Below are 15,127 nucleotides of genomic sequence, written 5' to 3'. Positions count from 1 at the left end.
TGTTTAATTTTTCACTGTTTTCGCTGCCATCTGCTTCCCTCTAATTAGAACCCCCAAACATTTTATGTATATAATATATAACACCCTAGAGAATAAAATGGCTATCGTTGCAATGCTTTCTGTCACGCCGTATTTGCGCAGTGGTCTTGCAAGCACACTTTTTTTGGGGGAAAAAATACACTTTAAAATTAAAAAATAAGACGGTAAACAGTAAAGTTGTCCCAATTGTTTTAATGTTGTGAAAGATAATTTTACGCCGAGTAAATTGATACCCAACATGTCGCGCTTCAAAATTGGGTCCGCTCGTGGAATGCCAACAAACTTTTACCCTTTAAAATCTCCATAGGCGACGTTTAAAAAAATTCTACAGGTTGCATGTTTTGAGTTAGAGGAGGTCTAGAGCTAGAATTATTGCTCTCGCTCTAATGATCGCGGCGATACCTCACATGTGTGGTTTGAATGGTCCGCTCGTGGAATGCCAACAAACTTTTACCCTTTAAAATCTCCATAGGCGACGTTTAAAAAAATTCTACAGGTTGCATGTTTTGAGTTAGAGGAGGTCTAGAGCTAGAATTATTGCTCTCGCTCTAATGATTGCGGCGATACCTCACATGTGTGGTTTGAATACAGTTTACATATGTGGGCGCTACTCACGTGTTCGCTTCTGCGCGCGAGCTCGTGGGGACGGGGCGCGTTTTCTGGCTCCTAACTTTTTTAGCTGGCTCCTAGATTCCAAGCAAATTTGTCAAACCTTGTGTATAACATCGGCTATTCCATGAGGGAGACTCTTTGCCGCCGATTGCTAGGAGACCTCGTATAGCCGCCTCACCATGTGGGGCTTAGACATCCGATGCAGCTTTTATCTCCAAAACGTACCTTATCAGGAGGTACGTTTAGGAGCAAATTTTAATTAGTCGGCGCCATCACGTGGGTGGTGCCGACCAATCGGAACCCACGTAGCCCATCCTGTCACTGGGCGAAAAGAGAGCCGTGGGGCTCTCCCCAGATCCGGTAAAGCGGCGATACGAGTGGTCAGTGCAGGGGATCGCTGGGCTCCAGATTAGCGGGGAGGGGGTCCAGTGTAAGTTCACCTTACAGATTTTCTGTAAAGGTGAATTTACACTTTAAACTGCCAAAGGACAGTCGCATTTGAAGAATGCCTGAAACCATCCCTTGTCCTAGGGAGTAGTACCCCCACAAGATGGGTTCAAACATTTCTATTCCTAACTGCACAGTACTATAGCCTAATCGGGGTTCCCTTCTATTCATCTTTTAAATGCCTTCAAATTTCCTCATGTAATTTACAAGGTCATTTATGGCCTCATTGAGACAAGAGGAAGAGATGGCATCAGTGGACATCCAAGATGCTTTTTTGCATATTTCCATTTATCCCATCTCATCAGTGTTTTCTGTTTGTTGCACTGACTTTTGTCGTCTTCTCTGCATCTAGTGTTTTCGCATGTCCTAGCACCTTTTCTTGCTGTTCTCTGAACTCGACCTCCTCCAGGACTCCTCATAAGTAGTTATATAGTTTGTTAGATTGAATTATAAAAACAGTCCATCCAGTTCAACCTGGGTGGGTGTGAGTGTGTGTGCGTAAACAATTTTGTGTCCTTGCCATTGCCCATATCCCTGTATATTGTGTTTGATAAGATGCCCATAAAGGTGTTTTTTAAAATTATCCACACTTCCTGCTGACGCCACTAATTGTGGAAGGGAGTTCCGCATCCTAACTCCCCTTAAGGCCTCGTACACACGATCAGTCCATCCGATGACAACGGTCCGAAGGACCGTTGTCGTCGGTTAACTGTTGAAGCTGACTGATGGTCTGATGTGCCTACACACCATAGGTTAAATAACCGATCGTGTCAACGCGGTGACGTAAAACACAACGACGTGTTAAAAAAAATGAAGTTTAATGCTTCCAAGCATGCGTCGACTTGATTCTGAGCATGCGTGGATTTTTAAAAGATGGTCGTGCCTACTAACGATCGCTTTTGACCTATCGGTTAGGCGTTCTTCGGTTAAATTTCAAAGCAAGTTCCTATTTTTTTGACCGAAGGTTAACTAACCGATGGGGCCCAGACACGATCGGTTTGGACCGATGAAAACGGTCCATCAGACCATTCTCATCGGATGGACCGATCGTGTGTACGCGGCCTAACAGTAACAAATACTAATGCAGTTTTAAACTGATTTTCGTTCAACTTCATTAATTAGAATGACCTGGCGATAAATAGTGTTTTACATTTTTATTGAAAGTGTTTAACAATCAAAATTGCCATTCTCGTTAGTCATTTGTAACCAACATGGTTACAAAAGTTCATAAGGATGTTTGCATAAGAGTATAATACTTGATAACCTTTACCAGTCTACCCCTAATGGGTTCAAACTGTAGGCATGAACAGGCCACCAACTGACTTGGATACTTGAATATAAAAAAATTGAAAACAAAAACAAAACTTGCTATTTAGTTTAATAAGATGGGTCCAAGATGGTAGACTACATCGGAGATGTGCACATATGAGTTAAAGGAGTTGTAAAGGGATTTTTTTTTTTTTTTTTGCTGAAATGACTGTTTGCAGGGTATAGATAAATAATAGTTAACTGATTCCTTTTAAAAATAGATGAAACAAATCATATAATGTACCTGTAGTTTCAGTTTCGTTTATGCATGCTTTTTCATGCTTCTGTGAAGTACAGAGACAGAGTCAATAGAGGGCAGTGATGGTTTGTAAAACTAACGTGATTGGTTCTGAGGGGTTTAAGACGCACAGTAATCACACCTCCTTGATTAGTGCCACAGAGAGAAAGCTCCCATGACTTTTTTCATCAGGAAACAGACTGTTAAGAACAGAGAAGGATTACAGCAACAACAAACAATGAGGACATGAAAACAGGACTGCAGTAAGGTAAAGGAAGCTATTTAGCTAAAACATTTTTTTCCTTTTGTGACCTTTTAAGTGTATTTCAAACTTGGGGATAACTTACAAATTGCACTCTTTTTGTATTCTGTAGGCTGGGATAGCCAGGTATTCCATTTTTTATTTTATTTGTGTGTGTGTGTGTGTGTGTGTGTGTGTGTGTGTTGTTGTTTTGTGTTTTTTTTTTTTTTTTTTTATATATATATATATATATATAGTCAGTCAGTGTCAGCGGTGGAGTAGGGCGCTTCGGACCTTCCGCTTACGAGCCTGCTCCCACCCAGACCTGGCAGTCAGATGCTAGGCAGACTCTCCAAGAAACAGCTCCCTGGAACCAGGAACCAGCACCTCTCTCTCCTCGAGGACTCCTCTTTTCTTCCGCAGGTAAGACCCTGCCTCTCAGGGCCTGACATCCTGGGGAACCACTGACGGCCGTCCTTATCAGGGCAGCCGTCTTATAGACCCCACACTGCGGCTCTCTGCACTATCCTTTCGCCGGCATCACCGCCCGCACGGCCACCCCTCGTTGGTGGTGGTCTCAAGGCACCCCCCCCGGGTGTATTTTCGGCGTTGTTTGGCATTTCTTCACCCCCGCGCCAGCCTGCTTCTTTTCGCGGCCGCCGCACCTTAGGAAAGTCCGCGGCTTCAGCCGCGGCCTACCGGCGCGCCGTTCGTTTCTCCTTGCACTAATACTTCCAAAAGCACAGATTGCTCTGGATTTTCACCCACACACCCCCCGATGCCCCCTGTTCAGCAACCTCATCGGTAAATTATTGTTTACCAAGCTGACAGCCCCCCCCCCCCAGCCTGGGTCCTGTGCTTTGCCTGGCGGCCATTCTTTGGTGCACCCCAGCAGCAGTGACACCCAGCATCCCCCCCCCCCTTTTCCCCTCCATAGCCGTCAGTCTTTTGATCCAGGGTTTTGAGCCGATCGCCTTCTGGGATCAGGAAGGAATTTTTTTCCCTGCCGCAGCACATTGGCCAGCTGGCCCAGGGTTTTTTTGCCTTCCTCTGGACCAAAAACATAATTCCCCCTGAGCAAGGATTCTCTGAATCCTCTCTCACCCAACACCCGCACTCCCGCCCACGGTGACTGGCAACAATGGTTAAGTTGCGATACTCTGCGGAAACCATTTGGGGTCTGAGACAATTCGCAACTATATTACCTGCCGTCACCACAATAGCCTTAAAATCAGATCAACTTTTGAGATTCGATCATCGATCGATCATCAAAAATTTCAATCTTTCAACACAGCTCAAGCACATATCTTGTGCTTTGCTTAACACTAGATCGGCAGTTAAACACCGATCAGAAATCCATGATTTCTTACTACAAAACGATCTCGACTGCCTCTTTATTACAGAAAGTTGGCTGTCGGTCGATTGCAACACCATTCTCGGAGAACTGGTACCAGCAAACTACCGCATCTTAACGGAAAATAGAATAGGGCAAAGAGGAGGAGGCCTGGCGGTGATTCATAAGTCTCATATTGCAATCACCAAACCGGTCCTTCAAAATCCTCTACCCTTTATGGAAACCCTTACGCTTCAACTTCAAGCTCACTCTCAGGAGACCGTTCACATTCTCCTCTGCTATAGGCCCCCTGGGCCCAAATCGCAGTTGCTTCCAGCATTAACTGAGTTCTTATCCACTTACGCCCTTAACAGCAATCATCTTTTGCTGCTCGGGGATTTCAATCTGTGGGCCAACTCCTCACAGGATCCCATCGCGGAGGCCTGCATCAACCACCTGGAAGGGATAGGACTTCAGCAACTCATATGCGGACCCACGCATGCTTCAGGTCACACACTCGACCTAATTTTCAGACAAAATCTGAAAATAAACATTGTGGGCAATGAACCTTTGCCATGGACAGACCACCATGCAATAAGCTTCATAATTCCCAGAATTCCACTAGCTATGAAGGTTCCCAAGCCGGTTACAATACACTGGGCTAGATCTCAGAGAAGGCTCCACTCGGAACTTTTCAGATCCACCCTGGTAAACCGAATTGAGGGTATTCCGCCTCAGCTAGCAGCCTCAGATACACTGGATGCCATAAATACAGCTCTGCTACAGTCAGCCGACATAGCAGCACCAAAGCGCAAAGTCCGCGGACGGGCAAAAAAGTCCAGCTGGTTCAATAACCAGCTGTCACTACTGAAGCAAGAGCGCAGAAGGGCGGAAGCCGCCTGGAAAAGAAGTCCTTCAGATGACCGCCTCAACTTCTACAAAGCAGTAACAACACGATATCACAAGGAAATTTTTAAAGCCAAAAAACTTTACTTTTCCATGGTGATTAACAGCGCAATGAATCGCCCACGCGAACTCTTCAGGATGGTCACCCAGACCATGAATCCGGGATGTCTTGAAGTCCCCACTTCAGACTCCCAAGAGTTCTGCAATGAACTATCGGATTTCTTCATCAACAAAATTGAAAAAATTCGGGTAAGTATTCGGCAAAACAATACTCCACTCAGTCCCCTCTTCAATCAAAACACCGACGGAACGCCTCTACAATCAACTAAGTTCACTTTGGAACCCATCTCCATCGATACCACCAAAAAATTCATTGATGCGCTGCGGAACAGCACTGCACCCAACGACATCATTCCCACCAAGCTACTGAAGGAATGTGCCGACATCCTGGCGCCTCCAATCACTCAGCTTATAAATCAGTCATTCAAGGAAGGCATAGTGCCTTCCCTGCTGAAAGAGGGCACAATCCTGCCGATCTTGAAAAAACCTAATTTGGATCCTATGGACCCAACTCACCGCCGTCCCATCACAGGTCTAAATGCTCTGTCAAAGATAATGGAGAAAGTGGTGGTAAATCAGCTGCAACAGCATCTGGATACCCACAACCTACTTGATCCATTTCAGTCCGGGTTCCGCCCCGGACACGGGACAGAAACGGCCTTACTGAAAATATGGGACGATGCACTCGAGGCCGCAGACGAAGGAGAGTCGTGTCTCCTGGTTCTGCTGGACCTAAGCGCAGCCTTCGACACAGTAGACCATAAATTGCTACTGAGACGACTCACAGAAGTCGCCGAAGTCGCAGAAGACGCTTTACCATGGTTCTCCTCTTTTCTCGGAAACCGATCACAAACAGTGAAACTGGGTTCTTTCACGTCAGAAAAACGCACGGTGCCTTGCGGGGTCCCCCAAGGATCCCCCCTATCACCGGTGCTGTTTAACATCTATCTTCGTCCTCTCTTTGATATTATCAGTAGCCAAGAACTACTTTATCACTCTTATGCAGACGACACGCAATTGTATTTTCGCATCTGCCACAAAAAGGATCATCATCTCAGATTAGAGAAATGTCTCTCTTCAATAGAAAACTGGATGACTAAGAGTTATCTCAAACTCAATAGCGCTAAAACAGAACTGTTCATCTTCGATGCCAGTCGGGAGAGACTACCAGCAACTAACTGGACACCATCGCCCATTCTGGGACAAATCATCGCCCCTAGCTCCAAAGTCAAAAGTCTGGGAGTCACGTTTGACACCTTCATGACTATGGACGCACAAATAGGGTCAGTAGTCAGCGGGGCCCACCATTTGATGCGCCTACTACGCAGACTCATTCCTTTTATCCCCAAAGAAGGCGTAGCAGTCGTGGTGGGAACAATCGTGAATTCCAGACTGGACTATGCAAATGCCCTTTACCTCGGGCTCCCCAAGTACCAAATCGCTCGTCTTCAAGTCGTACAGAATACGGCCGCAAGACTGGTGACTGGGAAAAAAACATGGGAATCAATCTCACCTTCACTGAGATCCCTTCACTGGTTGCCAGTGAAAGACAGAATTGCATTCAAAGCACTCTGCCTGACACATAAGTGCATCCATGGGAAGGCTCCTAGATATCTATGCGACAAGATCAAACCGCACAATTGCAACCGCATTCTGCGTTCCACCGACCAAAAATTGGTCATGGTTCCTAAAACCAAATACAAATCTAAAGGAGAAAGAAGGTTTGCTTTCCAGGGCCCCAGGCTTTGGAATGCTTTACCAACCAGCATTCGGTTGGAGCAAAACCACCTGTCGTTCAGAAGGCAGATCAAGACCCTGCTTTTCTGATGGCATGAGACACAAACAACCAGCGCCCAGAGGCGATTCGGTTCGCATGTGCCGCGCTATATAAATTTTTCATTCATTCATTCATTCATTCATATATAAGCATAACTTCATACTGAGCTTGTATATTTAGTCTGGCTTTAACAGTCGATAAGTTGGGTGCGTCCCTGGATTTCCAGAGGCTAGTTATTTTGAGTCTTGTTGCTACTAGTATGTGGAATACTAGTTTAGTTTGCTTCCTTTTATAGCGGATCTCACGGGAAATCTATTGAATTCCAGAAGCTTTGCAGATTGTCTCCAACACATGTCCGATGTAGAGGGATACATTTTTGATAATTTATATGGGGTCAAATACCAGCTATTCAGCATTTCTTGTGCATTATCCCAGTGTTCAATACATGCTGAAGACTTGATACTTGAATGGCTTTTTTTTTTCCCCCATTGGTCCCAAGAAAATTCTTGAGCTTAATCTCTCTCCTCCTGTTTTAATCAAGTGTGTTTTTTAGTGTTTGGGTAATCATTTTGGTAGTTCATAAAAAAGGGAAATTCCTTTTTATTTGGTCATTTTGAGTGAAAAATTGCCACAGAATTGAGGGTATTTCTATAGGATTAATGGGATTCAACTCTTTTAATCGGTTGTATTGTCCTAGTTTGTTTAAAGTGATCTTTTTTTTATACTGCAAGGGTAAATTTTATATAAAGATGGTATCCTTCGTTAAGCCATTCATCAACATTTAGGTGTATTCTGCAGTAATTGTTCCTATCGGTATCGATATTTTGGATGTGTTTAGTTTTAGAAAGTATATCCTTCCATGCTATTAATGTGGTTCTAATTAGGGCCAAAACAACTAATCGATTATGAAATCAATCGATTACCATTTTCATAATCGATTAATCGGTCAGTAACATAATGGGGTTACAAAAAATATATATATTTTTTTTATATAGTGCAAAAAGAGAAAATCTCTACTGTAAATATTACTTTCACTGTCCCACAGTAAAAAATGAGCCCCTTACAGTAGCGATTATTTGCCCTTTTTGTACTAATTTTATTTTATTTTTTAACTCCTGTTATGTTACTAAATATCTCAGGCCTGGGTCACACCTCACTATGTTCATTTACATGGATTCACATCCATGATTTTTTCAGCTGCTGCATATTTGGAAAGGGCAAGGACTCTCCCTTCTTTTATTTTATTTTTTTTATGCAAAACTGTGCCATTTTGGTTCAATATACTTCAATAGAGAAGCTGCAGAAAAGCATTTTTTGTGGCAATTTGTGTTTTTTAATCTGCCCAACAACAAATTGGCAAAAAAAATTAAATAAAAATTTAATCGCAGCAAAATTACCTTTTTATTTTTTTAAGGTTATTAAGCCCTAGTTCTGATACTAAGTAAATTGGGTATGTTAGTCTTTGGGAGTATAGCATAAGCTATTGCCAGGGCCAACAAGTTGTATCTTTTTGTGGCTTATTTTTCTATGTTTAGATCACTTCCGGACCGCCCACTGTATATATACGTCGGCACTTTAAAGATGGACATCTCTGTTAAGGCAGTAGCTAGCTGCCATAACCCAGGTATGTTTTCAGCGGGCGGTCCGGGTTCCGATAATGGTGGTCTCTGCGGCGGTTTGGCCACAAGATCAGTTCTCGGAGGAGAGGGGGGCCCCCCCTCCCACCGCTTTCCCGGTAGCAGCGGAGGCGATCGGGATCTGTCCGTGGCTGGGTATGGAGATGAGTGAGGTCTCCATATCGTAGCAGGGCGGAAGAGATGTTCTTGCATTTTAGTCCAAATATGAGATCTGAGGTCTTTTTGATCTCATATTTAAGAGGACCTGTAATGCTTTTTCTATTACAAGGGATGTTTACTTAAATAAATAAAATAAAAACAGTGTAAAAATAAAGTAAAAAATTTGAGGTGTGTGTTTTTTTTTTTTTTTTAAAGCGCCCCGTCCCGACGAGCTTGCACGTAGAAACAAACGCATACGTGGGCAGCGCCCTCTGGTTTTATCCGTATGGTCTAAATATTTATTTATTTATTTTTGATCCAGTAGATTGAGTAACCTCAAATGTCCACTTGCTTTAACCACTTCCCTACCGACGCATTGTAAAATGACGCCGACAGGGACCCTCTCTCGATCTGGGTGGACGTCATGACGTCCTGTGTTCCCGGCGATCTAGGGCGCGCGCCCGCGCTCGTGACCCGGCGGCCGCGATTGCCGGTAATCACGGCAGGAGTGTCGATCTGTGTGTGTAAACACACAGATCCACCTCCTGTCAGCGGTGAGGAGACCAGTACAGAGGAACACACATCGGTCTACTCCCCTTGTGAGTCCCCCCCCCCCCCCTACAGTTAAAACACACCTTTGGGAACATATTAACCCATTCAGCGCCCCCGAGTGGTTAACCCCTTCCCTGCCAGTCACATTTGCACAGTAATCCATATTTATAGCATTAATCGCTGTATAAATGTGAATGGTCCCAAAAACATGTCAAAAGTGTCCGATGTGTTCGCCGCAATGTCACGGTCACAGTAAAAAATCGCAAATCGCTGCCAATACTAGTAAAAAAAATCTATAAAATAAAAATGCCATAAATCTATCACCTATTTTGTAGTATAACTTTTGCGCAAATCAATATACGAAAATATGTAGAAGAATAAGCATCGGCCTAAACTGAGGATAACATTTTTTTATTTTTTATTTTTTTTAATTGTGATATTTATTAAATAAAAAAATAAAAAATATTGTGTTTTTTTAAAAAAAAAAAAATCGCTCTTTTGTTTTTATAGCACAATAAATAAAAACTGCAGAGATCAAATACCACCAAACAAAAGCTCTATTTGTGGGGGGGGGGGAAAAAACAAAGATTTAGTTTGGTTACAGTGGTGCATGTCCACGCAATTGTCATTCAAAGTGCAACAGCGCTGAAAACTAAAAATTGGTCTGGGCAGGAAGGGGGTGAAAATGCCCTGTATGGAAGGGGTTAAAAAGTAAGTAAAGTCCTTAATATTTAAAATCCTCTGACAGATCGACTACTCTGCCTCGGACTCCCTGAAAATATTATTGACACCTCCTGGGTCAACCCAGTCATCCACTCTGATTCCATCATGCAGGTTTGATACGCTGAGGCCGGCTCGGTACCCCCTTTCTCTCTCTCGTCTTTTATCTTCTTTTCTCTTCTATTCTTTCCCTCCCTCTGTTTGTAATTTCATTTTAATAGTCAAATGTCATACTATATAATTTATAAGCCCTCACCGTCCTTTATATGGAGTGACACCGTTCCGCTCCTAGAGGATGGCGATGTGTTGGTGTTTATGAAAATGTTTCCTGCGATGAACGGACAGTGTGATTTGTATGATGGTCCCGTATAAGATGTGGACATTTGACAGTTGTCTGAATTATTTCACTCTGTTAAATGCAATCAAAATATATTTGACTTTAAAATCCTCTGACAGGCAGGGTATTTGACCAAAAAGACCCTATTGGTCTCTTCTGCCGTAAATGCATCTTTCTACCTGTCAACTATCGTTGGCTGATCTGCGCATGCGTGGCTCAGTGAACACATTTAGGCCTATCTGGGAGGCCTTGAGAGAGAGAAAAAAAAAAAAAGTGGACTTCCACTTTAAATACTTGTAGGCAATCGAACTTCCTTTTTGTGCTTCCTGAAGGTTCCCACTGGGGACTTGCTGCTCTACCATTGCCAGGTGGATTGACAATTGACAAGTCCTAGTTTGAGCCTAAAGCCACATGCTACCATATCTGTAGTGCTTTATGAGCTTTTCGTGATCAGGCTTCCATTTCTCACGTTTGCAAGGCTGCCACCTGGTCTTTTTTAAACATTTGTTAAAGTAATTATAAATGCTTTGTCAATTCAAGAAGGGGAAAAAAATCCTTTGCACAGATTTTTCCTTTTCTGTGGTCCCCTGCTGGCACTCTAGGCCACTCCTGTTATTTGTTTGCCAATGTAGCAGGCTGCTTGCTATGGGGGCAGAGTGGATTCCCCTGTGTGAGTACAAGTGGGGACTTGGAGCTTTACCCAGTGCTAAGAACACGCTCACCACCCCCATGTGACATTGCTGGGTTCCTGATTAAAGTGATTCTAAAGCTACATGCTTTTCTTGATGCTTTGCCTCCGATTGAAGTTAAAAAAAAAAAAAACTTCCACTAGTTAAGACAGGCTTTGGAGTGAGCCCGCAGGTGTGCCACCATGGAGTGGCTTTCTTTGTGTGGGGCGCACCGAGAAGAGTGCCGGCGGGAACGCTGGAAGGGGTTTGGGGCTGCTCTGTGCAGGAGCAGAGGATGGGTAAATATAACTTTTTTATTTTTATTTTTTTTAAAACAAATCAACTGCTTTTAAGATCAAGTGATATTGGAGGAAATTAATGTTTGTAGCTGTGGTGAGCAGCTTTGGCCGCACAAGTATGCTAAGCGCAGGTGCTCTTTTAATGAAATAAGTATAACCTATCTTTGGGTGGTTTTTATAGGTTTAATGAAAATTTGAAATGTTTTCAATTTTCGAGTGCCTTATTTTTACATTCTTGTGCAATGATGCATCTTGAGATGTGCAATTCTAAAACCTGCATTGCTTAATAATGATTAACATATGCTGTTTAGGAATGTTTTTATTGGCTTTTGTTCTTGGTTTTGCAAATAGAATAATATGTCAATTGTCGTCTGTTAACTCAGATTTTATCAAGTACCTTAACGGGCAGGGCCATAAATGGCAAACTTTTGAATAAGCAGTTACTTCCACCATTGTACAGTATATTTGACAGTCATAAAAACCTTGTTTCCCCTTAAGTGGCTTTTACGTTGGTCTGTGTGTGCATGTTTCACACCACTTGAAACCCATTTTTGCAGGGAGTCTGCCAGTGCAACCTTCCAAACAATTTTTTTTGCTCAAATAAAACACTTTCAAAAACATAAGGCACTGTGTAATGCTACGTATGTCTCCCCCCCCCACACACACACACCATTTGTTAACATAGACACTTATTGAATCTAATTTGATTTACCTTGGGCTTTAACCTGCATTTTTTTTTTTCTTCATATGCTCAGATTTGCATTACAGTATTTTCAGACAACTTCACCAGTATTCCAAAGACTCTTTCTGGAAAGCTGTGATGCCAGTACAGTCCGCTATGGGCGCCGACGAATGAAACTACGAGACCTTATGGAAGCGGCTTACAGATTTTTGCAGCAGGATAAATCCTACTTTAAAGAAATGTGGGACTGGAGCGTTTGTGTACCTCTGCTAAAAAGCCACGACTTGGCTGTCCGATGGTATGTATGTGTGTAAAATTATTTTTATATATATATATATATATATATATATATATATATATATATATATATATATATATATATATATATATATATATATATATATATATATATATTCCATTTACCTTGGTAAACTACTGATATTTATCAAAGCATGATCCCCCCCCCCCCCCCCCCAATTAGGGAATTTGTGTCTTAAAGGGGTTGTAAAGGTTCGTCTTTTATTTTCTAAATAGGTTCCTTTAAGCTAGTGCATTGTTGGTTCACTTACCTTTTCCTTTCCTTCCTTCCTTCCTTTTTTTTCTTTGTCTGAATTTCTCACTTCCTGTTCCTCCTCAGTAAGCTTTCCACCATCATCCGAGCGGTGGTTAGCCAAAACAGAGTACTGAACAGTTTACTGAGGGGGAATAGGAAGTGAGAAACTCAGACAAAGAAAAAAAAAACATTTAGGGGCAGATCCACAGAGATCTGCACCCGCGGAGATTATCAGAGATACGCTACGCCGCCGTACCTTACCTGGCTTTAGTTCGAATCCAGGAAGATTTTTTTCGCCGTAAGTTACGGTGGCGTAGTTTATCTCTGGCGGCGGAATTCAGATCGGCGATTAGGGGGCGTGTTTCATTTAACCACTTCCGGACTGCCGCATGTACATTTACGTTGGCAGAATGGCACGGACAGGCACATTGGCGTACCTGTACGTCCCTGCCTAGATGTGGGTCGGGGGTCCCCCACCGTACATGCGGCGGTTCCCTTGGCTTCAGGAGCGATCCGGGACGACGGCGCGGCTATTCGTTTATAGCCGCCCCGTCGCGATCGCTCCCTGGAGCTGAAGAACGGGGAGAGCCGTATGTAAACACGGCTTCCCTGTGCTTCACTATGGCGGCGCATCGATCGATTGATCCCTTTTATAGGGAGACTCGATCGATGACGTCAGTCCTATAGCCACACCCCCCTACAATTGTAAACACACACTAGGTGAACCCTAACTGCTACAGCGCCCCCTGTGGTCAACTCCCAAACTGCAACTGTCATTTTCACAATAAACAATGCAATTTAAATGCATTTTTTGCTGTGAAAATGACAATGGTCCCAAAAATTTGTCAAAATTGTCAAGTGTCCGCCATAATGTCGCAGTCACGAAAAAAATCGATGATCGCCGCCATTGGTAGTAAAAAAAAAAAAAAAAATAATAATAAAACTAGCCCCTATTTTGTAAACGCTATAAATTTTGCGCAAACCAATCGATAAACGCTTTGCGATTTATTTATTTTTAATTTTTTTTTTTTTACCAAAAATAGGTAGAAGAATACGTATCGGCATAAACTGAGGGAAAGATGTTTTTGTTTTTGGGGGATATTTATTATAGCAAAAAGTAAAAAATATTGCATTTTTTTCAAAATTGTAGCTCTATTTTTGTTTATAGCTCAAAAAATAAAAACCGCAGATGTGATCAAATACCACCAAAAGAAAGCTCTATTTGTGGGGAAAAAAGGACAGCAATTTTGTTTGGGAGCCACGTCGCAGAACCGCGCAATTGTCTGTTAAAGCGACGCAGTGCCGAATTGTAAAAACCCCTTGGGTCATTTAGCAGCATATTGGTCCGGTCCTTAAGTGGTTAAATGAAGCGCGTCCCCGCGCCGAATAAACTGCGCATGTGCCGTCCTGAAATTTCCCGCCGTGCATTGCGCTAAATGACGTCGCTAGGATGTCTTTTTTAACTTGGACGTGAATTACGTCCATCCCGATTCACGGACGACTTGCGCAAAAAAAAAAAAAAAAAATTCAAATTAAATGCGGGAACGACGACCATACTTAACATGGCAAGTCTAACTATACGCCGCAAAACACCAGCTTTAACTATACGCCGGAAAAAGCCGACTAGACACGACGTAAGAGAATGCGACGGCCGCGCGTACGTTTGTGGATCGTCGAAAATAGCTAATTTGCATACCCGACGCGGAAAACAACGCAAACTCCACCCAGCGGACGCCGAAGTATTGCATCTAAAATCCGAAGGCGTATGAAGCCGTACGCCTGTTGGATCTAACCCAGATGCCGTTGTATCTTGGTTTGAGGATTCAAACTAAAGATACGACGCGGGAAATTTGAAAGTACGCCGGCGTATCTGTAGATACGCCGGCGTACTCTCTGTGGATCTGCCCCTTAGAAGGGAAATTGAAGGAAAAGGTAACCATGCACTAGCTTAAAGGAACCTATTTAGAAAATAAAAAAGAACCTTTACAACCCCTTAACATTTTTATTTTATTTTTTCCCTAAGAAGATAGAGTAGACCAATGGGAAAGATTATCTTTTTGTAATTCTTTTATTTTCAAAGAGTGCATTTAACAGTCAAACCGGACTGCAGAAATACATATTGAGAACACAAAGATCAGAATGGGTTGTATAATGTGGTAAGAAGACAAAATATCAAATACCCCAGCAATACACAGTGATTAAGGCACAATAAGATGGCACCGTATAGAGGTAAACAGTGTGCAAAGCCGGGGAGGCATCCAGACAATCGTTTGCGCGACCCAGAACTTATATCTAACAAAAACTCACACAACTGCTCAGAAGGCAAGGCATCCCAAAGACCAGCTGGGCCCAGACATGGAATACATGACTTGGGTAATGTACAGTAGGATATTCTCAATATCTGATCGACACAGCCCATGACTGGGTAAAAACTGAGGACAGGGTACATATAGAGGGTGGTAGATCAGGCATCTCTCAGAATGAGAGGGGGGGGTAAAGATTATATTGATTATCTTGAATTTAACTGTAACGCCACAAGCTGAAAACACATACATTTTTTTATCTTCAAAGCACTCGCCC

At 42.9% G+C, this 15,127-nt stretch overlaps 1 protein-coding gene across 1 annotated transcript in view; it reads left to right on the top strand.

Moving 5' to 3' along the window:
- The window catches only part of MDN1 (midasin AAA ATPase 1), a 354,267-nt gene that overhangs the window by 13,986 nt on the left and 325,154 nt on the right, over positions 1-15,127 (top strand). The window contains 1 exon segment of the mRNA XM_040347762.1: positions 12,068-12,292. Within this exon segment, the coding sequence (XP_040203696.1) occupies positions 12,068-12,292 (225 nt within the window).

Source organism: Rana temporaria, chromosome 4 (genome assembly GCF_905171775.1).
Source record: "Rana temporaria chromosome 4, aRanTem1.1, whole genome shotgun sequence".
Classification (NCBI taxonomy): Eukaryota; Metazoa; Chordata; class Amphibia; order Anura; family Ranidae; genus Rana; species Rana temporaria.
The sequence above is the reverse complement of the archived record's forward strand: the minus strand, read 5'-3'. Positions and strand labels throughout refer to the sequence as shown.